Genomic DNA, 26,111 nt, shown 5'->3' with positions numbered 1-26,111 from the left:
ATTTTTATGTTCAAGTGTAGGATTGCAATGTGACCCTAAAAGTGGAAGTAAAAAGACCAAAAATTATTCGGTCAATGTGTTCTCATTATCCAGATCTCTGAAGTGCAAAAATAATATAACTGTCAATGATGACGATGATATAGAATATTACTGGTAGCATGCAGTGAAAACATCTGCAGGGAGAGAGCTCTAAAAGTGCTATTTTTGCACAGAGAGGCTGCTTGGCTGCTCTCCTGGATTTCAGCCTGCTCTAGGTGAGGTCGTGCTGTGTCTAAACTAATCAACAAGGTCAGTCTCACCAGCTCAGTATGAACCTGGAATAACTCTACTGAAGTGTAGGACTAGAACAATTGAGAAGAAAAGCTGGGGTTTTGTCCTGGGCTGCAGCACTGCCCATGCAGGCAATGATACCAGGTGATGTTGCAAGTAGATTTCAGCACTTCTCAGCCTTGGGATGATCCTTGGCCGTTTCACTCCACTCATGCAGGGGGTTGTCTCTGGGGTGCTCTTACTTCCTAACAGCGGTCTGAGAATCATTCAACAACCAAGGTTAGATCCTTACCTTCTCTAGCAGTTAAGGTCTTGTTTGGGTATTGGAGCAAAGGAAAACCCTTTCAAAATCCTACAAAAGTGTATGTTAAAGAGTTGACTGAGTTCTAAAAAATTTTCAGTGGAAGCAACAGAAGGTACTTTTAGTGATGTGTGTAATTACATTTTCTAAAACATATGGGATGAGCTCCAATATGCTTTTTACTTGAAGAGGCAATGCATCCATTGAAAGTCTCAAGTATCTCACTAAAAGAGAATGTGTGAGGATATGAATATCAGTCATAAAATTTAAGTTTTTTTCTTTTATAAGCAAGTTCATAATTGATAATCTTAGACTATAAGGTTAACTGTGTAAATACATAAAGATAAAAAAGCAGTGTTATTGCAGTCATCAGCACATTATAACAATTTCTCATCTCTCTCTGAGAAGTTACCTTTCATTCCCACCTTATCAGAAAGCACAGTTAAGTTTTCCTTGAAGATTTCTTTTATCACTTGTAACTATTCAGAAATTTTGGCATGGTAAATAATGTAGACACTTATTTTTCACTGGTTTTGAAAGGTCCTAAGAAACTGAAAAGTTACTTTATTCACCATGTCATTATAGAAAAGGTTTTCTACTACTCAGCAATATTCACTTACTCCATTAGATTGAATCATACAACTACAGTGGTTAGTGTGATACTGGAAAGTATAGTTACTAAACAGCAAACTTTTTGATGTCTCGGTGCCCAGCTATGCTAATTTTGTAAAATATGATTGCAGGCTACATAGCTAACATATTCCAATTTCTGCCTGGCTGTATTTAATGCAATAATACATTATTTTGAGTCATGAGTTGCTTAGCAGAATGATTGGTTCTTGATTTATCTTGATGGCTGAAAATGGAGCTGTAACTTATTAAGGCAATTTTGTTGCTAAACTTTCATATTATCCAATTCATGCTACAGCTCTCATGGAATTCTGGACATTCTTTCTGTTTTTTCCCTTTAAATGCATATGACTTTGTGAATGGTAGGAAAAGCCAGACTCAGCTTCTTCCTGTTGTCTGTGATTCTCATGTAGGCATAAGTTTGCTTTCTTAATCATGAAGCCGTAAGAGTACATGAGCATTGGACCAGCATATGCATGCAGGGGAAATACCTTTTTAAAGGGCCAAAACAGTAATCGCCTTTATAATCAGGAGCTGAAGATGCATTCTGTGCTGAACATTGTCTCTGAAATTATTTCCTAAACGTTGTTTCCCTTTCTTGATTCTTCCTGTACAGTTTTGTTGCTTAGGAGCTAAAAATAAACTTCCTGCTCTTCTAAGTTAGCAAGTACAGTCTTTTTTTTTTTTTTCTTTTCATACTTACAGAAAGAAACCTCTATTGTACAAAAGCAGGAGTTGACACACAGTTAATGTTGCACAACTGTTACTAAAGTGAAAGGTCTCATTCAACAAGTCTTTTTTCCAGAAAAATGTTAAGATTTGTCCTGTGTGTCAGAGGTACAGGCCAAGCCAAACCAAAAATGTTTACATTGAACATTGGGAAAAATTTGGCCCCTTTACAGAACTTGGGTTTTGTTGACTGGGAATTGCATTACTATTCTAACATCTCAGAGGCTGCTTTGCTAGAAAACAGATCACAGACACTGCTACATGATTGTTTATCAAGGTCTTTCTTGCCAGATACTATACAACTGATGGTGTCTGACAGTGGGATATTATATAACAGTAATCAGTTTAGGAAACCGCCGCAGAAGTTAGATATAGTAATTGACAGACACTGCTGAAACTAATTCAACAGATTGGTGGAAAATTATATAAAAATAATAAAGCAGCCACCTAAAATGGCATTTGATGCCAGACTTTGAAGATAGTTAGCCCTGTTAAATGGTAAGGTAGCATCATTAAATCATGGTTTGCCACTACAGAGGTTTCTGGTGACAGCAATTTGAAAATGGGAACACGTTGTGAAACTGAGGGCTGGAATATGATGGTTCACAGAATTATGAAAAAATGGGCAAAGCTGCACCCAGCAAAAAACAAATTGTTTCAAGTTTCAGGAGCTGTCACGTGTTTATGTATTTATGATGGAAATTACTGGCTGGAAACCATAGAAGTGTCACATAGCCTGACCAAAAGAATAGCTGATACCTTTGCTTTCAGAAGGAAGAGGGAGAAGAGACATGAAGAGACATGCTATAGCATGTGGGAGAGCCCAAATTCAGCAACACCCACATCAATGTAGCCTAGGATATCATCTGCTATAGGAAAAAAAGTCACCACCTCCTGAAAGTGCCAGCAATGGAATGAGATACTTCGAGATCAAATGGAAAGCGTTAGAAAGCTTAATCAGTTGACTAACTATATGTGTTTGACAGTGCATGTTATAATTTTTTAAGTAGTAATATGTTTTGGAAAAAAACCAGGAATGATCTTGGGAGCTGAAGCTTTAAGAAAATTAGAAAATTTCATGGAGGTCTGCCATAGTTGTTGAACTACTCCTTAGAGAATCACGCATTCTTCCAGAGCTTTGGGACCTGCAACAACTTGTGATCACTGGTGCTTGAAAACACGCAGTCCCGCCTCGGGACTTCACAGCAGCGGGACGGGCGGTGAGGGCTGGCTACCCCTGCATATGGTGGCTTCCAACAGGCCGAGCAGCACCCATGGGCCAGGCAGCTCCTCCACACCCGCGAGGAGCAGCCGGGGAGCAGGGCTCCTCTCTGCCTCGTGCCCCCCAGGACCAGCCACGCAAGACCAGCTGTGGGAGCAGCAGCTCGGCCGCAGTCTCTATGGGGCCTTTCCTCCGTCAGTCTCCGTTTCGTTCTTCACGGGCACCCTAGAGCCTGTGGTACTGCTGGGAACCGGGGAGCACCCTGCTCGTTGTCCCTCTCCTTGCAGTCCCACGAGCACATTTGCAGCTCGTATTCCCCTCTGAGACTCATGGCACATGTGCTCTGCTTCTTTACGGGAAATCTAAGTTTGCCGGAGAGCAGAGAGAGACTGTTTGGCACTAAAGTGTGTTGATTTATTTAGAGAAAGCATTAATTTCTGCTCCAAATAGTTTCAGAAAATAAACTTTAAAGATGACTTGTAGCAATGCCTGCATGAAGATGAGTGTAACATGCCTGCTTATTTAATTTTGTTTTTTAAAACTTACTAATCAGCAGTTTAACAAAGTTACTGACAAAATATGTCTGATGTGAAAACATGAGTGTAAATAATTACACTTCCAGTTTCCATTGCCAGCAAAGTCCTTCGTTTCAAAAGTAGCATGACAAGCAGCCAAACTCTCCCTCTCACTCCCCCAAAATAAAACATCAAACTGGGACAAAACTGAGTTACAACTAGGTTGGCAGGATTTCAGACACCACACAAAACTTTGGCAATTCAGGTAAATCCCATGACTGATTCATCCAATTTGAACTCTTGGACTAACTAGGCTACAGATTAAATAAAACAAAACATATCTCCTGGGCCCTCTAGGAGGTGGCAGAAATCACTTACAGAGGGAACAATTTTGTCAGTGTAGATTTGGCTTTTATGTTTTTCAAGCAAGCCCACACAAGCCACTTTAGTGGGGCTGGCTCCATCCCGAAGGTACCTAAAACTCAGATTCTTTAATAACTGTGTGAACTCCTGACCCAAGTGACTTTCAATCCTGCATGTTTCCAGCACAAGCTTACTTCCCACACCTAGCATTCCTCCTCAAAATGCCCCTTTAGTAAGGTATAACGTTTCCGCCAGTCCCAAACCTTTTTGTGTTGGTGCATCTATACATTGTACATTGGTACAACACAACAAACAGCCTGAATGCAAAGGATAAGCTTTGCAGAAGTAAATTTCCATGCAAACCGTGAAGCACCAATGGTCATGCTAGCAAAGGCCACGCACATCTCTTATCCACATGTTGGGCAGCTACAAGTAATGACAGATCCCGTGCTTTATGCCTGAACACCAGTGTTGAACTGCTTGACCCTACGAATTCTTGCTGTATATGAGTGAATGAGGATGTCCCCTCAAAGAACAAAATGAAGGAATTTACCCAAAAAAACCAGATTCGCAATTTGCCCTTCTTTTGCCAGGAGGGATTTCCAGTCTTTCACTTGAGTGTAGACACAGAAAATCTCAGCGTGCAGCCACCCTTTTCCCCAAGCCATGCAAAATTGCCACTTAACATGGTATTCTGTTCATTCACTGTTCTTCCAAGAAGGTCTGACAATAAACTAATTGCTGAAAAAAATCATACTGGCTGTCCTGCTTGATATTTGCCCAGGAGATGCATGACAATCAGCAACACTGTTCTTAAATAGTTTTATATCAAGAAATAGAAAGAAATTTCTACCTAAAGAAATGCCAAAACCGTGTGCATTATAAAAGGTAAGGAAACTTCAAGAAAGAGGTACAGCTTTCATCTCAAAACATCCTGCGGTAGATCTGAAAAAGTTCTTTCAGATTTTAGGTTGTTGTTTTCTTGCACTATGCCAGTAAGATCACTAGAACCATCTTCAGGCCAGCAAAGGGTTGGCAATTGTGGTGGGTTGACCCTGCCTGGACACCAGGTGCTCACCAAAGCCACTCTATCACTCCTCTTCTCAGCTGGACAGGGGAGAGAAAGTTTAACAAGAAGCTTGAGGGTCGAGATGAGGACAGGGAGAGCTCACTCACCATTAGCATCATGGGCAAAACAGGCTCGACTTGGGGAAATTAATTTATTGCCAACCAGAATCAGAGTAGGCTAACAAAAGCTAAATTTTAAAATGTCTTCCCCCCTCCCTTCCTTCTTCCCAGGCTCAACTTCACTCCCAAATTCTCTACCTCCTCCCCCCAAGTGGCACAGGCGGACAGAGAATGAGGGTTGTGGTCAGTTCATCACATGTCTCGGCCGCTCCTTCCTCCTCAAGAAGAGGGCTCCTCACACTCTTCCTCTGCTACAGCATGGGGTCCCTCCATGAACTTCTCAATGTGAGTCCTTCCCACACACTGCAGTTCTTCACAAACTGCTCCAGCCTGGGTCCCTTCCCTGGGGTGCTGTCCTTCAGGAACAGACTGCTCCAGCCTGGGTCCCCTATGGGGTCACAAGTCCTGCCAGCAAACCTGCTCCAGCCAGGACTCCTTTCTCCATGGGACCACAGGTCCTGCCAGGAGCGTCCTAAAGCACAGGCTTCCCATAGGGTCATGGCCTCCTTCAGAGCACATCCCCCTGCTCCGGCATGGGGTCCTCCCTGGGCTGCAGGTGGAGACCTGCTCCAGCGTGGAGCTCCATGGTCTGCAGGGGGACAGCCGGCCTCACCATGGTCTTCACCAGGGGCTGCAGGGGAATGTGCTCCAGAGCCTGGAACATCTCCTGCCCCTTCTCTTTCACTGACCTTGGTGTCTGCAGGGCTATTTCACATATTCTCATTCCGCTCTCCAGTTGCAATTGCTGTTGCTGTTTGTTTTTTTTCCACTTCTTCAATACGTTCTCCCAGAGGAGCTACCACCATCACTGATCAGCTCGTCCTTGGCCAGCAGAAGGTCCATCTTGGAGTCGGCTGGCACTGGCTCCGTCAGACACAGGGGAAGTTTCTAGCAGCCCCTCACTGAAGCCGCCCTTGCAGCCCCCCCGCCACCGTGCCACACAAACCCAATACAGCAACCACTTGCTCTGCGCAGGCAGGGAGAGCCGATGGGTTGTATGGACCCTCATTACCTGGCCCGGCTGGAGGGGCCCCTGGCTAGGTGGGGAGCACACCACTTCCCTTTCTTGCCTCCTGTTGTCCACAGACACAGAGGCAGCCCTCTTTCTCCTTGGGCAAGCAAAGAGATGCTCTTAACCCTGAGCATTTGTTGCTCAAACTCTTTACACAGCCCATATTAAGAGAAGCTTCTGTTTCAAACCTGACCCAGAGTTTGTGTGCGAAAAATTGTCTGTTGGTTTTGTGAAGAATATCGCTTTTCTCTTACTTTGTTGAAAGCTTGCCCTTGTAGCATCAGCTGCAATATCACCACTGTCAAAAAGTCTGTAAAGGCACTCTCCTTTCTCCTCCTGTGCTGTAGTCCTGGCTTGAACCTTCGTTCCAGTGATAACATTGATTAGTCCCACTTTCCTCTCCTCACAGTTTTTACAAGTTTGGCTAAAATGATGAACCTAAGGTTGTTATAGTCCACTACCAAGCTTAAAACTATTCACTCACCTGAAGAAATATTGCATAGTCAATGCCATGCCTGTTGATGATTGATGTCATACCTGTTTCTTACAAATCGGACTTCCATTTGCAGAAATGATCATAGGTATATGTGATAAAGACTTCATAAGCCACAAGAATGTTGCTAGTTTTCTTGCTCTTGCTAGTGTTGAAAAATACAAATCTTGAGTACCAAGTTTAAAAGAGAACCAACCTGTACTTTATACCTTACATATAGTGCTTGGTTTAATTTTAACTCTGTGCGTACATGTTAAATTATCTCTTACCCAAGGCATGGTGCATGCCATTTTCTATTAGATAAGAAGAAATCATAAAAGGGCTACTCTTCTCCAACAATTACAGAAATCAGTGAAGATCTTTATTCATTTTTGGCATTAAAATAGAGCTAAATGGAATATATAATTTGTCACTATGTATTTTAAAATTTTGTTTATATTTGTATGTAATTCCATGTCTCTTAAACACAGATAAAGAAATAAAGCAAGCTGTCACAACTCAGTAACAGTCAATGAGACAGTCCAAATCTGTCTGAAAGCAATGGAAAAACAAGTTTGAGCAGCACCTTCCCAGCTCTTCTGGCATCAAATACTGATCACTGGAGATTGCACTCAAGGTGGCACTGGTCATTTGGCATTTGGAGGAAGACTTTCAGATTCTGCAGGAACTCATGCTGGTGGTCCAGCTGGAGACAACTGCAAAAGTCAACAACCTTCAGATGTGACATAGAGCAGAAGTTCTCAGCATTAAGGATCACATATCTGGAAAAAATCCAGATCAAGTAATTGCATCTGTCTTCTTAAATTGTTCTTAATGTAATGAACATGTTACAGTGACATTTAGAATGTCTAATGGGCAATGCATTTGAGCTTTTTGAATATTTAAGCCACCTTCCAAATTATGTCTCATTTGTTTATTCTTATCTTAGCCTGCACATTAAACTGCATCATAATCAAAACTGATTTAAAAAAAAAAAAAAAACACAACCTTGTATGGTTAATTCCAGAACCCATTATTGTATTTTCTCTTAAGTCTCAACTATAGAAATAATTCTTTGCTGCTTCCCTTGAACTGCTATGTTGGTCTGTTTTGCTTGTCTCCTTCTTAAAAAAAGCTACTGCAGTACACCAAAAAGATCATTGCACTTCATCTGTGATCAGAATTATCCTACAGAATACAAGTTTGTAAGCTTGGGAAATTGGGCTACTTTTTGGGATGAATTTCTGCAAAAAGCTCTTAATGAATGCAGGAATATTACACATAGTTGAATTATTTAGTTTGTGATAAAGAGTATTCCATTTAAAAAAAAACCCTGGATATCTTGTCTTCTGAAAGCTTCTCAAAACATCCATTTATTTTGGTTCCAACTTTCCTTTTATGTTCTGATTCCAGATTTTCTGATTAGTTTGAAAGGTCTGGATTTTTTCAGCTGATGAGACTAATTTTGTGGTGCTGCTTTAAACCACCCTTTTGATCTTACTCTAAAATTCAATATAGCATGACTCAGTGCTGTGACCACTACAAAATACAAAGCCCAATATGTCAGCTATTCTTTGAAAGATTTTTGTTACTATTGCAACTACTGAAAATTTTGAAACTCTGCTCCTAGATGGGGTCTCTGGTCTATTGACCTCGGCATGTTTTGGTCCATGGTCTAAGCACTTTCAGTGCTTAGGACACTTAGGACAGTGTGCGGGACTCTTTGGCAGAGCAATGCTAATTGGTACTATGCATACATGGACCTAGCAATGTAAAAGGGAAATGAGTCCATGACTTTCTTTTCCTTTCATTGGAAATGTCAAGGGGTTGACATTGGTTTCGGTCCCAAAATGATTTTGTCATCTTTTTCTCTTTCATTCTGCCTTCTCAGCACATCAGATCTGTGCATAGTTTATGAGTTAATGATTGTAATGCTTATTTCATAAATTCTCACCATTTCACATCTTGCTATTTGAGGACAATTTTTACCCTATATTATTTATATTATATTTCCCTGAAACATTCCATGAGGGTGGAAGAGATTACTTGAAAACTAGATTACTGCAGAGATAAAGACCAATAGCTTGTAATTCATCAAGTGCAACGAATATGAGAAGGCTGAACATAAGGACAGAGAAAAAGGAAGAAAAAGTAACTACTGTGTGATGGTATAGCAATGAAGATAATTTGTGAGAGGAGTATGGTGAGTGTGAAGACCTTTCCCTCAGCTCTGCCTGGACAGTGGCACAGTGGCCTAGTCAGAAATAAATTGTGTAAGAAATCTGAGTTATAGATAATACCAAGTTCGACTTCTGTCCCTGAGGCAGTCCTAAGTGTTGCAAGTCACAGGGAGCAGATAGTTTCAAGCTGAGACTCCAAGCAACGTGATATGTAAAACTGCTGGAAGATCGGCAGGGATGTTGGAGCTCATCCACCAAACCAACAATTGTTCCTATGGCTGCTGACTTTCCAGCTTGCAGGTGTTCTTATAAGTGAGGCGGGTAGGCCACAAATTATATCAAAATAAGCACTCCTGTTGACTTTAGGGCAGGTCACTGGGGTTACATTACAGCACTTAGATACAAGGAGCTTCAGAGGACCAAATTACCACATCTGAAAGTCATCTGAAAGAGAAAGTCATGTTGCTCCATCCTGCTGGTTTTTGGAAAGTTCAATTACCCTCTAAGTAAAAATAATAATCTGGATATAATATACGCAGATTTTGAAGTGGATTTCAATAATGATATCCCATACAGTATTTTTTTCTGTCGTATCACTAAATGTTAGGCTATGGTAGTTCTACTCTGATACAGAACACTCAAGCCTAGATAAAGAAGAGGAAGATTTGTACTTTCATTGAAGGATACTGTCCTTTGAAGAGCCTGGCATGCTATGATGTCAACACTTACAATTGCCATATGTCTAATTAGTATTTTAAACATTACGTTAGAAAAACATGTTATTTAGTGTTCTGCAACATGGACAAAAAAGCTTTTGTTTTTTAAAGGTACTCAATTTATATTTTCCTACCACTGTGTTCACTAGAAATTGGAATCAAAAAAGGAGTTAGCTTTAGTTGCTTTAGTAAATGTGTTTACAGTGCTCATTATAACTATGCAGAATATGTGCAAAGCCCACAGACTTCTCATCATGTATATTAAACAACAAAAATCCCTCAAAAACTCTCAAAGCTTTTTGAGTCAATAATTTGTTACAAAATGTAAGTTTGCATTACAACTGATCATGACATATAGTAATGGTATCAGGATTGTTTCAAAAGGCATGTGTTAGCAAACAGAATTTAATCCACTACAAGTGAAACAGAAATATCAGATGATCTTCAAGGCTTAATAGTAAGCCAATGCTTACAGTTGCAGGTAAAGCACATCTTTTTCATGTTTTACAGCTAAAGCCCTAAGTCTGGTTAGATGTTGGTGTGACAGCAAATTGCAGTAGTTAGACAGTGATACTGATCTACATGCCGTTTTATCTTACAGTTTTGACTCTAGTGAGGATTCTGTGCCGTTGTGTGTATGTTCACCTTTTATTTCCCAATATATGGAGTGGAGGTAAGAAACATTCCTAACTTCAGGCACTTGTAAGACTTACTCATCATGGAGAATTTAAAGTAGTTTCTGAATATTAAGTTTTAATGCCTTCTTTAATGCAGGATGCTGAAAACTTGTTATTGTAGTTAAAGAGGCCTGTTTAATTTAGCTCAATGTATTCCTCAAGAATGCATTGCTCAGGCAATATAAACAGTTTCTGCCCTTCGGGCACTGTGATTTACATGTAATATGTTTGCTTATTACTACAAACAATTAAATGATGTAACATACTTTAACAATAAAGATGGTATCAGTGTTTAAATTCAACACCATGATGTCATCTTTTTCACCCTCTTTCACTCGTTACATATTACAAAGTGTTGAAATAATTTTGATATTTCAAATGTCACATGTTCCCAGCTGCAATTAGCATTTAAAAGCTTAACACCAATTTTCATTCAAATATGCCGCCTCCGTAGTCATGGTAACCTCCTCATCAGCTTTATCCTCCAGCTTTAGAAGGTACTGCTGTGGTACTTAGAGCTGTTGTCACTCAGGATTTTTCATTTGGCTCTGTCCTCCTTCTCACTCCTGCACAAAAGGCACTTGCTTTTACCAAGTTAAAGGTTTACAACAGCAGGACAAGAGCCAAACCAGAAATACTGTAATTAAAAAAAAAAAAAGTTCTACTTTATGGAGCTTCCCGGAAATAGGAAATGGTGAAGAAGAGTGACTTAAGATTTCAGAGGGCTCATCACAAACGGTGCAGTAAACCACATATAAGTTATTAAAACCCACATATTCAGCATATGTAAAAATGAAAGCCTACTCATATATACAAATGTGTAGATGCAGAATCCAAGTACTTAGCAGATGTTTCTTCTCTCCTCACTTGAGGAACACTGAAGCAGATGTAAGGCAAAGACTCTTTCATTCAAATAATCTAATTATTCTGTATTTAACCAGAGCAGGATATACTCTGATGTTTAATTTTCTGAGGAAAACATGGTATTTGTTTTATTGTCAGTTATCCTCCTTATACTAAATTAACCATGCTCTTTTGTTTCTGTCGTTAGTATTATTATGCAGCATTTACGTGCGAACAGGTTAGATGATTCAAAATGCTTAAGTTATTGGTAGAGATACCCATCTGTGAGCTGCATCACTCTTGTTACAGTCCTTGGCCTGCAATACATGTTTATTTTTGGGAGAAAAATCATTACAAGTACAGAGAAACAGATGGATATTACAATTCAGATGCATGGACTTTTGGTTAGTAGATAATGTAGTTACAGGGGACATTATAACATAATTATAAGGGATTTTTCTACATATTCTTCCTGTGATCATTCGCAAAACTCACCTGCTTCCACTTCTATTCCAGAAATTGATAGAAGCTGGGTTACTACACACATATCCCAGCCTGCCTCTGGCCATCTGTGAAGCTGTGAAAACATCTTTTAGGCATCTTTTTCAAGTGGCCACTTCTCACAGACTGCAAGCCAACAATACAGCAGCCACAAGAAATCATATCAGCATGCTTACCTTTAATCCCTGTCATCATTGTACAGCAGGCACAGGTTTGATATTTGAGATGTAGCCACTTCATCTGTGTCTCGCATATGTGGATACAGACAGTAAATTTGCATTTTAGCTAATTCTTATCTATGTGGTGGCTCTAGAAGGACGGTTAAAACAATCTCCACATGTCTCTCTGCATCACCCTGAGCCTGAACAATGCAAGTCTGGATGATCAACAGGCATACTCTATCAGCTGTCAGCCACTAATAAGAACCTCCCAATGAATAATGTGAAATAAATGTAAACCACCTGTGCACAGGCTGGCTTTGAAGGGCACTTTCTATATATGAGTCAGCCATGGCTCTCACTGGAAATCGTTGAAATTTTGGAAACATCTTCTGAACCATTTGCATCTCTTGCATGGCCACATACTCTCTAAGATTCCCCGTTGTGTTTTGGTGTATCTGGTTTTGCCACCTCATAAGTCTTTAGAAGAATTGAACAGGTTTCCAATCAATGCCAAGGCAACCCAAAAGGCCCAGGTGCTACAAAGTGCCAGTGTGGAGACGCAAATAGATGATGCACCCCAGGCCTACCCAGACAATCCTTTTTCATGCGATATCCTAGTAATAACAACTTACAATCATAATAAGATACTTACAAAGTCTGTATCTTATCACTTAATAAAAACACTCACATTTTTGTATTTTTCATGAGGCACCAAGTAACGGTTATTTTCCATTCGCCACGTGATGAAATCAGAGTTCAAAATGAAGGAGGTAGGAGTTGTAAAACTCAAAGTTATCCTCTAGCCCAAAGAGACTGAGAGTTCACTGTTTACAGTAAACTTTTTCAGAAAGTGAAAAGGATATCACAGAAGGCAGAGTAGTGCTAGTGAGCTGTTTACGGAACACTTCCCTGCTCTCAAACACTGTCTCACACACCCCATCCAACCCATCTGGATCTCCCTGCTCTTGCCTGGGCTCTGCATGGCTCTTCAAGGGTTTCCACATGGAGGTCTTTCCCAGATGCCCTCACCCAGTGAGGCTCTTCCCGGCATGTTGGCCTGCCTGCACTAGATTACTTCAGTGTATCCACAGATCGCCACGTGGGTTTTTCTCACAATGGCACACAGCAGGAATGCAGGTGGTGCTTCAAAAGAGCAGCACCTGTATGCTCTAGTGGATCTACAGCACGTAGCACCAGGAATTAGCTGTGACACAGCTGCATTGTAACAGTTCCCTTGTATCTGAATCTTGAAGAAATTACTTAGCGAAGCAGAATTTATTGGGGAAATACCTATGTTGAAAGATGCAGATGAAAATGGAAAGGGACAGTTCTGGCTACGAACTTTCCCTGTTTCCTAGGGTGTTCAGCGCATCTTTCTTGTCCTCTGTGACAACTTTGAAATGCAGTTTGAAGACATTTCTGTTCGTGATTAAATTAATGATGATTAATAACTTTATAGCAGACGTGTCATCTTCCGTAAAATCAAAACCAAAATGCAATGTCCTTTTATTTTTTTTTTTCATGTCCTGATTTACCTTCATTAAACATTTGGAGTAAAGGATATATTGATGATAAGACTCCTTTTCAAAAAATTAACTGTGGTCCTGGAGGCATATTGTATCTTTGCTAGAAGCGCTGAATTTTACCTCAACTAGTCTGCGCCAACTAACCCAAGGGGGAAAAAAAGCCCCCAAAACCCACATAAAACACCTAATCCTTGCCACCCTTGTGTGACCGCTGACAAGGTGTGCGCGTGTGTGTGTCTGTGTGTGTGCGCGCCGCCGTGCGCCGTGACCCGGCGGCGGCCCTGGGCGGGGGCGGGCCGCCGCCTGCTCCGCCTGCGCGGGGCGGTGCGGAGCGCCGCGGAGCCCGCGGCCGCCGCAGAGGGCGCGGCGTGGGGCTGTGGCGGTGGCCGCCCGTCCCCGCTCCCGTGACCCCCGCTGAGCGCCCGCGGGCCGGCGCGCAGCGCGGCACAGCACCTGCGGGTGAGCGGCGCCGGGTTTGCGCCGGCGGGGGTTGGGCTGCGGCGGCGCGGGCTCTCCCCTCCCCAAATGCCCGCCCCCATGGGTGGTACCCGGCTGCGGAGGGGGTGCCCTGTGACCCAAGCCAGCCGGTCCGTGACTCCGCGGCTCTCCGCGGTTGAGGCTGGTGGAAGCCTCCGGGTTTGGACCCGCTCCTTTGTCGGCGAGGAAAAAAGTTTGTGCGGCGCGGACGGTGCGCGGAGCAGAGCGGTGCGGACTTGGGCTGAGTTAGGCGAGGCTCCGCGGCGTCTCTGCGCGGGGTCGGGGGAGATGGGGGGGCCGGCGGTCTGGCTGGGCGCTGCCGCCCGGGTGTCGGGGCAGGGGCCGGCCCGGGCGCTTTTCCCGTTCCCCGTCGGCGGCCGGCAGCAGCGGCGGCGCCGTCCCGGTATCTTTGCTTCTCGGTGTTTTGACGGCAGTCCGGTGAGCAGTAACTGGGAGGCGGAGAACGAAATCGCTCCGGTGTTGTAGCTTTGCAGAGCGAGTGTGTCTCGGTGGCATCTTCTTGCCATGGAAGCTGCCCGTAAAAATGCGGAGAAACTGCACGTGGCTTAACAACTTTTATGTAAACGGCTGCAGGGAATCGTTGCAATTCTGTGTTTGAGAATACCAGATCACCGTCCTGCTGGTTAATAGATTGTTCAGTATTCAGCTATTACTACAAATTACCTAAGTGATGCAACAAGGTATTTTTTGACTGTAATAGGCAGTACTAATTATCAGTTTTATTTAGAAAGTATTTTGTGCCATATAAAATGCAACTTACTATGCATAATGCATGCATAACTATTTTCTACATTGCATGTATTCCTCAAATTCAGTGACCAAAGCACCTGTTATTCTATAGTGATTTTTTTTTCCCTGTTTTAAAAGTGCTGTTGGTCTCGTGTGCTCAGCTCTGGCATACATGAATACTATGTATTTAATTGCAGAGTTTAATTGCTCACCGTTTCATTTGTTTCAGGATCAACTCTTGTGTAAATTTAAACTCCTTTCTTAAGGATCTGTAAGAGCAGCACTTCTAAAAGGCACTTACCACATAGGTATTCTTAGTAACTTCCTACATTTATAGCTGAATGCCTGACATAATCCAAAACAAAAACAGAGGTCAATGAAAATGTTGTCTTAGCTAGCCCAAGCTAGTGTCCTAGGTCTGATCATAAGCAAGCTGAGTTCTCTGTGCAAACTTGAGTTGATTTTGCAGGGGAATTAAAGAAACCATGGATATGTTGGATCTTCATTTCGATCCTGTTCCAACAGACTAGTGTTTTACCTACACATCAATGACTGTTGCTCTATGCATGCATAACACTTCAATTAATACTGCCTCTGCTGCCTAAAGGCCTGATGAGATGCTTGTTAGCACTTTGATTGCTTTTTCATACATTATTTCTCCTGCATTTGGGACTTGGATGTTACATGCTCATGGTGGAAAGTAATTACGGAAGGTAATAAACTTTGGTGTATCCATTAAAATAGTAGTTTCTTCATTTTTACGCAGCATTTGGGGGGAGTTTTTGCCTTCCACTAGCATTTTTTATCAGCAACTGAGGAGAGCAAGTGGCTCAGAGGCATGTGAGAGGCATAAAATGATCTGAGTATTGATAGACTCTGATCCGCAGGGTTACTGCTGAAACAAACATATCATTGCTGTGTCTGATGGGATGTGACGGGGTTTTATGTTACAGCTGGTAATATTCTGCTTTACGTTCTAAATTTAACCCAGTCTGTAAAATGCTTTTTGGAAGCTTCTAATCACATGCTGTTTCACTAATATTAATAATACCTTTTTGTCCTTTTAAGATGAATGAAGAAAATACTTCCTTATGAAGAGTAAAAGTACTTGATTCTGGGAAAACTCTTAAAGCACTTCTGACTTCAAAGCTGGAGAAAAGTGTGAAGGAACAATCCGTCTGACTCCCTCAGCATCTCACACAGAACACAAAATGGCTCTTCAGAAAAAAACTGTTGCTGGTGTCTTGGAGGAGTGGTGTTTGGAGGAACCGCTCTTCGGTTGCAGGCAGCACCAGAATGTTAGGAAAAAACTGAGACTGATACGAATTATAGGGCTTTTTGTCAGTGTAGTGGCCATTAGCACTTTCTCTCTTTCAATTAGTGCCTTTTTCAAGATGGAACCACATAGTATGGCATTGGCCAGCAGCCTAGATAGCCAAAAGCTGGTGCATGGGCACCAAAGAACTCTGTTGGATTTCATAGAACAGAATGAAAATGCTACTCCAGACCCACATGATTCTATGAAATATGAAGCTGAGCACGACAATGCAACAGATGGTCATGCCAAGGGAGAGTACCCCCAGGACCTCTTTTCTCTTGAGGAGAGAAGAAAGGGAGCAGTGATCCTCCATGTAATTGGAATGATTTACATGTTCATAGCCTTAGCCATAGTCTGCGATGAGTTCTTTGTTCCTTCCTTGACTGTCATCACTGAAAAACTCACCATATCTGATGATGTGGCAGGGGCAACCTTCATGGCTGCTGGTGGGTCAGCCCCAGAACTCTTCACTTCTTTAATAGGAGTGTTTATATCCCACAGCAATGTCGGCATTGGTACAATAGTAGGATCTGCCGTGTTCAATATCTTGTTTGTTATTGGAATGTGTGCTTTATTTTCTAGAGAGATCTTGAACCTTACTTGGTGGCCACTCTTTCGAGATGTGTCCTTTTACATTGTTGACTTGATCTTGCTAATCATCTTTTTTCTTGATAACTCGATCATGTGGTGGGAAAGCTTAACGCTCCTGACAGCGTATTTTTGCTATGTGACTTTCATGAAGTTCAATGTTCAAGTAGAAGAATGGGTGAAGATATTTTTAAACAGGAACAAGGTGGAGAAGGTAACAACAGCAGACGCTGATGGAAAGGTTGGTCAATTTTTAACTAGCACGTATGTAATAATGTCATTGTAAGTGCTGAGCCCTATCTTATATCATAAGGATCCTAATATAGTACACTAAGCAATATAAAAAAGTTCCATGTTTGGTGAAAAGGTCTTTTTGTTTAATCAGTCCAATAGGACTGAAAATATAAAGTATAAGGCAGCCTTCCAATAAATCAGTAGCTTTTAACTCCAGAATGATCCTAATCACACAGAAAGCAAGAAAAAATGCCAGCAAAAAGACATAAACCTTTACTTGGCTTTTTGGCACATTGATGAGGTCTGAGATATAGCTACTATTTTTTCCCTAAGGTTTTGGATTAAGCAGCAACAATATCTTGTGACAAAATTTGGCTTTTTAAAGACTTTTAATGTGCTTTCTTCCTCAAAAATGCAAATCATTCAGAACAGTATACAAAGGTATTTTTATACATGTTTTTAATCTACTGATGCTGATACACAGTTGCAATTAGTGGCAATTACATGAAAAAATCTCTGGAAAAACAGTGACCACAATGGCAAAAGGCAGAGGTCCTCTGTTTAAGCAAGATGGTTTCCCATTCATGGTATTTGCAGCTAAGCAGATTGATTTTTTTTTTTTTTTCTTTTTTTTTTGGCCTGATACTTGGCCACAAGTAGAGAAGGGAATTCATGCAGAGAGGGCTCGGTGGGTCTGCAGCAATTATGATCATCTTCTTAACCGCTCCCTTCTTCAGGCAGGCTACACATAAGGGACTTCTGAAGCTGACCCCACAAATACGTATGTAGCTGTATGTTAATTGGATTTTTAATACTGAAACTGAAATGTCTGGTTTTATATGACGATAGGATTGTTCATCCAATGAGGTTTTATTATCCAGTAATTATTCAGAGTTTCAAGGAACTGTTCACTGTTTTGTTTCTTTGGTTTAACAACCCTGTATACATGGTTCAGAAGAGACACACCTCACTGGTGTAAGTGTACAGGCATATAAACAGGAGGATAGAGAGATGGAGCACATACAACTATAGAGAGGGGCTACCTGCCTGTGACTCACAGAAAACTGATGATTCTGCCTATATGCCAACTTCAAAGAGAGAGATTGATATTTTAGCAGTGTGGATAAGTGCTTTCAGTTTTAGGACAATCCACAAAGAAGTCCACCAAAAATAAAACCAGAAAATTCTCAATTTTTAAATTTTCTAACCAAGTTTAATACCTGTACACTTACTTGTAATTTTATGTATTCTTTTTTGTTCCGTTCCTTTTCCAAAATCAGCATGTTGATCTTCATCTTTCTGAAAAAGTATAATTGGGATTTTACAAGAGAGTGAAAAAAGAAGGATCAATGCCAACAAAGTATTTGCCCTAATGAATGAAGGGCTTCTTTAACAACATTAATTGGTTTCTAAATAATGCACTGTTTCACAGTGCATTGTAAGTGCTTTCACAGTTTGTGGTAAATGTGTGTAATGGTAGAAAGAGACTATGGTATATGAAGCAACCGTTTAATGCACCTTCATTGGTCCATAAACTGCAGATGTGAGTCTATAACTGATCTTAAACAGTGGTCTATGAAAAGCAACTGTGTTGGGTTGTCCAGGCTATAGGGTGGGGTAGAGTAGCTATATACCATGGTAAATACTCAATTACTTTCAACTGGAAAGAAGAATGAATCATTTGCAAGCCACATTGAACATAATAAATATTTAAAGTACTCTAGATGGACCTGATTTTAAAAGGATACCTTTAGGAGCACTCGTTTATTGTTTGAGATATTAATTATGTTTTCTTAGAATTTATTCATATTATAGGTGTACAGAATTCAGATGGGGATGAAAAAAATGGAAAACCGCTTTTCCTAAAAACACAAGCTTTGCATTATATGTTTTGTGAAGATATTTTTCATGAATTAACATGAAGTTAATTAAAATGATAAAATTATGTATTTGTAAATCATTGAGGGATAAAGGGAGGTGAAAGAGATACTCTAGTTTTGTTGCAATTTAGCTAATGTGTATTTTCTGCTTCCTGGGGAAAATAGCTTCTGAACGTATCAGACCATGTATTTCTATGAGCCACACTGTAAAGACAGATTTTTGAATAGTCAGATAACACTTTGAAATTATAACTAATTATGAATTATTTTACTATTCAGTTGAACAGCATTTAGCAGGATGAATGAACTGATTTTCTGACAGCAAGGATGTCACAACTTACATTCTTTGGAAAGAAACTCACTGAAGTTATGTGTTCATTTATTTACTGTTATTGGATAATTGGTTTTGTTGCTTTTTAAATTAAAAAAAAAAAAAAGAAAAACTGACATGTAGTCCCAAGCCTGATAGAAATGCCAAATATTTTCAGCTTGAAAGGTACTGCCTAAAGCAAAGGATAAAATGTTTTTGTAGTCTGAGATCTGGTGCCTAGTAGTGAATGTAATGTACATGGGTGCTTATTTCCTAACCCGTGGGGATTATAAGTATTGCAGAAGTGATAGTCTTGGCTTTTGTGGCAAAGAAGGCTTCGTTTCTACAGTGTTAGCTGTTAACTTAGACTGCTTCCAGTCATCAAGTGTGCTATGTCAATGCAAAATAAGACTGTATATAATCCAATTAATATATCATATGCAGAATTTTCAATCTTAGTTTTTTCTAATGGAAACTTTTTCATTCTTTTTTATTCCCCATTAGGGCAGAGAATTGCTAAGCAGCTCTTTGGAATCGGTGGGTTAGAGTGTCTTGAAAGAACTTTATTTCAGGAGTGTATAGAAAATTCTCTTTTTTTTCTCTAACCAATACCCCGTCTGCCTATCTGTTGTTGATTTTGCTGTTGCCAAGCTGGCAAGTGTTCTACTAAAAAAATGTCCCTGCCATATTTATCTTTAAGACTTTTTCTTGTAATCTGAAAGCTGCTCAACAAAGTTGAGACGTCTAAATAAAGCATCATAAAGCTGGATAGTTGAAGAGTTAGGTGACTTATTAACAAACAACTGTCAAAGAGTAAAAATCTGATCAGATGAAAAACCTTTTGAGGTACTAAAATGCATTTTAATGTTGATTTCGGTACTTTTATTATCAGTCATCTTGAAATGTTGAAGAAAGTTTTTCATTCTCAAGAAGGACCATATTTCCCATGAGAAAGAAGTCTTAGGTACAAAAAGTTTTTTTCTGCTCTGCTGTCATTTGCTCTAGATGTATTCATTTGGTTGCTAGAATGCATATGTATCTCTAGATGTCTTTTAGATTCATTTCTCTTCCCTCTTTTTAAAAATTAAAGCAACTTTTTGTACTAGAAAACTGTGAATATTCAAACTGAACTACTTTTTCATACTTTTTTATATTTTCTTTAGTGTGTCAGTTCCCTGTACAAATGTGAATGCAGAGTAGTCTATATGAATTTAATTGTGCTCACTATTTTCCTTCACAAGCTTTCATAGAATTGTAGAATCACAGAATCATTAAGGTTGGAAAAGACTTTGAAGATCACCAAGTCCAACCATTAACCCAACACCACCATGCCCGCTAAACCATGTCCAGAAGTGCCACGTCTACATGTTTTTTGAACACCTCCAGTGATGGTGACTCCACTACCTCCCTAGGCAGCGTGTTCCAATGTTTGAACACTCTCTCAGTCAAGAAATTTTTCCCAATATCTATTCTAAACCTCCCCTGGCACAACTTGAGGCCATTTCCTCTCGTACTACTGCTAGTTACTTGGGAGAAGAGACCAACACCCACCTCGCTATAACCTCCTTTCAGGTGGTTCTAGAGAGTGATAAGGTCTCCTCTCAGCCTCCTCCAGACTGAACAACTCCAGTTCCCTCAGCTGCTCCTCATAAGACTTGTTCTCCAGACCTCTCACCAGCTTTGTTGCCCTAAACAAATACAAATACAGTTCAAGCAAAGACAGTCAAGCTTCTTAAAGGGTACAGGTTGAGAAAATCTTGTAACTTGAATTTTGGCAACAGTTTTGGTGACACTGATGAGAACAGACTGCAAGCTTTTTGCATTTAGAGTTCCTGGGGTGCGCTGGAAATGTTCTGTTTGAATTGTGAATAGTCTTGTGCCCCATCTCGCCCTCAAGGAAGCCTGACGGCAGTTTGATACAGCTGAACTCCAGAGATCACTGTGACAAGGATGGAAAAAAGAGGGAAAGATGAAAAAGCAAGACAGCATGAAAAGAGAGAATTAAAAAACAGATGGCCAAGTTCTACAATGCAGGGTGTCACATGGCATATGCAGACCAAGATGGGTCCCTGACAAATGACACCAAGCCCTGGGGGGCTGCTCTGAATGGGCAGTAGGTAGTGTGATCCCACCACCAGACGCCTTCAAAAGTCTCTTCCAGCCTAACTTATTCTGTGTTGTGATTTTTATATAGTTATCCTGCAAAGAATAGATTATTTTTTAGGACTGAGGGGAAAACTTTTCTATTCATTCTACATCTTAATCTGTTGAATGGAGATGTTTAAAAACAGAAGCTTGAAATTGAGTATAATGGACAGAAAGAGGGAAATGGAAAAAGCTCATGTACAAAGTTCTTAAAAATAAGACTTTTTTGACCTTCTGCAAAGGTTTCAGTCTTTTCTTGGTAGTCTGTACTGCTGAAGGCATGTTGGTTATCTTAGATCATGGTTAATCATGTGAAATCACATTTCAGTTTTTAAGCACTTTTTTTTTTCTTTAATGTGGCATGGAGATCATTGCAGAAATACTTGAATCTGATGGCTCAGTAAATAACTCAAAACAGTTCTGTTTGGCAACTGGGAGAACAGAATGTGGGTGGCACAGGGATATTGTGCAATGACATCTGTTTCATTGACAGTACCATTTTAGATAAATAGCTTATGCTATATACAAGACAGTTACAGTATTTCTACATTTACAGAGAACTGCATTTGGAAAATGAGCTATTTTTACCAACAAGACATTATTTTATTGCCAATTTTGTTGTCTTAAGAAACCTGAATAGCTTGTGTGTGATATTTTAAGATCTATACTCTTCCCGAGTGTTGCCACATTGTATTTAATGTCAGTATTTGCATTCTAAAGGGAAAGGTTGTTAACAGTATTTTTAGGTACTCCGCTACTTGGTGGTTGTATTAACACTGCACACACAGAGTCACAGTTATAGTGTATGATCTAATGTGTGTTTGTTTAAGGAAAAACACAAATTACCTGCATGCATACAGGAAAAACTGGAATCTGCAAAAGGTCTGCGTTTGTAGTTGTTTTGAACTCCTGAACAGTTCTTTTTCAGCGCTTCTTAATGTTGGATCCACAGACCCAGTGACTGTAACTCTGTCTGTAGAATAGCCTTTCTTCTCTCACCACCAACAAAAGGTGTTTCAAAGCAGTGTTTCACAGTTCATAGGGAGATCAGATACTTACTCTACAGACATTTCACAGTTGGTCCACTTGTGCAAGCATGAGTGTGAATATAGAGCTATGAGTATCTGGATCTTGCGTACCAACATGTGCAAGACGGTTGCGTTGTTTTAAGTACGTCTTTGGAACATGTGCATCATCACTGTCCTTATACCATGCTTTGTTTTGCTAAAAGCATCCTTTTGTGTTAGGTTTTATCTGCTTTTATTATCTCAAAAACTTTCAAGTTACCTCTGTGTTAACAATGTTACTCCAGTAGCAGTAGCTGTTAGTTAATTTGCCATGAGTATTTAGCACTGTTGATTCAATTTAGGGCTGATACTGACATACCCAAAGGCTGATACTTTATATATGCAACCATTAGTACAGTGAAATGGGTACTATTCTCAGTTTATTTTAGTGCCTTTCTGTAATTTATTGACTACAAAGCAGTGATTATGGTGGTTTTTACCACTGGAGTCTCTCTCTTTTGTATGTATGTACCCTGGTAATGAGCAGAAAGTGACAGCATGGAAATGCAGTATAGATTAAATGCTCTTAAATCATGGCCATCCACTAAGATTCATTAGGCAACCTTGCTAATTATGCTGGGAAAAGGAAGACTAGAACTGTGCGACCTTTAATTGAGAGCAAGGGGACAACATATCCATCAATGTATTTGAAAATAAAAAGCATATATAATTAAAAAGAATTCAGATGATACTTCTTAGAGCTGCACAAAACCAGCTGTGTTGGCAAACGTTCACCATGCTGTATTTCAGAAGAACTCCAGACTTGACTAAATTTGTTGTGCTAGAAGCTGTACAAAGAGAGGAATATGCAGTCCCAAAATCTGGAGGCTTTATAAATGTTTTTCCTTCTGTCATCTCAGTCTTGGGTACTTTTGTCCAGATCCTCAACAGGGTGTGGAAGCTACATTCCTGTAGGGAATTTCAACCCCCAAATCAGTATATTTGCCTGCTTGGGGCTACGTAAACTCTGAAGGAGCTTCACTTTTAAACAGAGAAGATCTTCAGATGCCACAGTTTTGCTTCCAGGCTTGTTGAGAAATGCCAGACCCAGGAGGAGCAGCATGGTACTGCTTTTCCATCTAACCCACATTCCTCTACATTTTTTCCCCAAGCTAGTTCTCCAATTTACCTCTGAGACTAATATTTAACAAAATCCTGTGGCTTTTACAAGCCCTTCAGATTCTGGTGGTGAAAGTGCTCAACTTTTATGCAATTATGTACAGATCTGCCACATTCACTGCTCACTTTATGTGATGCCCCACTCATCATATAAATGTTTTGGGTCGCGAGGCACAGCTGACTCCCCTACTTTTTCTGGCCTTGTTTTAAAAGGCAATAGTGACCCCTCCCCACCATGTTTTTAAAGGGTGGGTGTAGGTACCTATCTTTTCTGAAGTGTGGAATGTGAGTGGTGGAAGCTGCCCAGGGAAGTGCTTGTTGCAGCGTTGAGGGTGCCAGAGTACAGTGAGGTTTTGGGCACTGCTGACTTTGGGGTGGCCTTGGCCTTTCTGGGTGGTGACACTCCCTAGGCAGCCAGCACTACACTGCCAGGGCCACATGCCAAAAAATTAGGTTTGATGAAGTGCTTCTACCCTGTTAATTATCTGAGTTTTTGTTGGTTTTATTAGCAGGAGTCAGTTTTCCACTGCCAACTGTAGAGGTGAGAAAACAGCCCCTTTTGGGTCCTTTCTCCTTCTGAAATTGTTTCCAAGAATTCAGGCATTTGCTTTTGTAATTACAGAATAAGATTATAACCAATTGGAATTTGTTACTGCATAATGTAGTATGTTCATACTGAAGAAAGTCTTATAACAGAAGCGATGTAGAACTGGAAAAGTGTAATGGTCAGGACAGTTCTTAACAATAAGGTATGTGCCCACGCTTTGCTTGTGGTTGGACATCTGTATATTTTATAATGATGGTGTAAGGTAATGTGGGATTTAGACATTTATTAACCTTTTACTCTTTAGGTACAGACAACAAACTGAAAAAAAAATAGTGAGTGCTTTCTGGGAAACAGCAATCGATACAGTACCATTATTTCAAAATTAGAATGCTTCCCTTGGTCCTTTTGACCAAAATTCCAAATCTCATGTTAGTCAACAAGACAAAGAAATATGGAGACAAAGGAAGGCTGAAAGTTTACACTTTAAAAGATCTATGTGTGATGAGTGAGTATTGAAAGTGTTTTATACACTTTGGGAATATATATTAGAGATGAGTATAAGTAAACAGCTGTAATACCTATGACGATTGATTAAGCCATCTCTTATCTATGTAGCAACCTTTTTTGCTATTTGTAAAGTAAACTTTAATATAAAAAATTACTTAATTTCTCTCCAGTCATCCACAATGTTTTGCCTAACCTGCAAACTATGACTAATGTGGTGTTACTAATTCTGTAGAATAAAGAATGGTATTTCCTTAACCTTAGCCTAGATCAGCCATATTCCCTTGTATTTCAGCCAGCTCTCATTTAAATACTACTTTTTGTTATTTAACTTAATGGCTGGTTCCATTAATCTGTGCAGCAGTAAGTGTGCTATTGGCACAAACTGGGGATTCAAATTATTTCTTGGCACTGGCAGGTTTTTTAGAACCTAAAACGACAAGATAGAGCAAAATCAGATAATTGTAATGAATTTATAATGCATAGATCAGTTGTTATGCATCATAAGGTGAGGTATGGGTGGTTTAGAAAAAGAAAGGTGACTGGTTTTGTGATTTTTAATCCAAAACCCCTCATTAAGTACTTCTCTTGAAAATCACTCTTTTCCTCTATCAGTACAAACCAAATGCATCAGTAATACTTAGAATCATAGAATAGTTTGGGTTGGAAGGGACCTTTAAAGGTCTTCTAGACCAACCCTCCTGTAATGAACAGGGACATCTTCAACTAGAGCATGTTGCTCAGAGCCCTGTCCAGCCTGACCTTGAAGGGTTCCAGGATGGGGCATCTGCTACTTCTCTGGGCAACCTGTGCAAGTGTTTCACCACCCTCACTGTGAAAAATGTTCTTTATATCTGATGGAAATCTACCCTCTTTTAGTTTAAAAAAATTACGCCTGTCCTATCGCAACAGGCCCTGCTGAAAAGCCTGTCCCCATCTTTCTTCTAAGCCCCCTTTAAGTACTGGCAGGCTGCAGTAAGGTCTCCCCAGAGCCTTCTCTTCTCCAGGATGAACAACCCCAACTCTCTCAGCCTGTCCTCACAGGAGAGGTGTTCCATCCCTCTGATCATTTTTGGGGCCCTCCTCTGGACCTGCTGCAACAGGTCCATGTCTTTCCTGTGCTGAGGGCTCCAGAGCTGGACACAGGACTCCAGGTGGGGTCTCACCAGAGTGGAGCAGAGGGGCAGAATCACCTTCCTCGACCTGCTGGCCACACTGCTTTGGATGCTTAGCTGTGCATTTCAAAGTTCTGGGAATTTAGGCAGTCAATGAGAACTCCTTCTTATAGAATGCTCTTGACTCCGTATTCTCTTTTTAACACAAACACGAAAGTTTTAACTATTGTTAGTTTTCGTACCAAAGTACTGAGATGATAATCTGGTCTTCGTCACACTAGGTGCTCAGACAACTGTATGAAATCACAATTCCTCCCCTCAGTAGCTCATGGTGGAAAAAGGTAAATACCATTCAGCATACCTGATAAGAAGAGTGTGATTCATCATGTATATAATCTTATGTACAGTGATACATGCTTACCCTTCTATACAGTTAGTATACCATCAGTCTTTTCCTCATCATCTGATCTGTCACTGAGTTGATGGTTATTTATTACACATAGATGTCCAGGAGGTAATTTAAAGAAATAGTTTATTTCTCTGTATGATTTAGCAATAGATCTTTGCAAGTATCAGTCAATGATGCATCTAGTAGAAGGAAGCATCTTTTGTATAATAGGAACTAAGTCAAAATAGTGTTGATGCTGTATGTTGCGTTTTGGGAAAACAGGCAGATCAGATGACTTGGGTTTAGCTTGGTTTTGCTGTAAATGTGTGTGTGTGTGAAATTCTTGCAATTGTATTGTGAAGC

At 40.4% G+C, this 26,111-nt stretch overlaps 1 protein-coding gene across 2 annotated transcripts in view; it reads left to right on the top strand.

Moving 5' to 3' along the window:
• Nucleotides 1-15,744: 15,744 nt before the first annotated feature.
• SLC24A2 (solute carrier family 24 member 2) overlaps nucleotides 15,745-26,111 on the top strand; it is a gene marked incomplete at its 5' end in the record, with an annotated part of 113,253 nt that continues 102,886 nt past the window's right edge. For both annotated transcript variants that reach the window (XM_082013797.1, XM_082013796.1), the window contains one exon: nucleotides 15,745-16,680. In XM_082013797.1, coding sequence (XP_081869923.1) covers nucleotides 15,745-16,680 — 936 coding nt within the window. The remainder of the gene's footprint in view (nucleotides 16,681-26,111) is intronic.

The sequence above is a fragment of the Phaethon aethereus genome (assembly GCF_964289735.1).
Source record: "Phaethon aethereus genome assembly, chromosome: Z".
Lineage (NCBI taxonomy): Eukaryota > Metazoa > Chordata > Aves > Phaethontiformes > Phaethontidae > Phaethon > Phaethon aethereus.
This window is presented reverse-complemented; position numbering and strand designations above follow the sequence as displayed.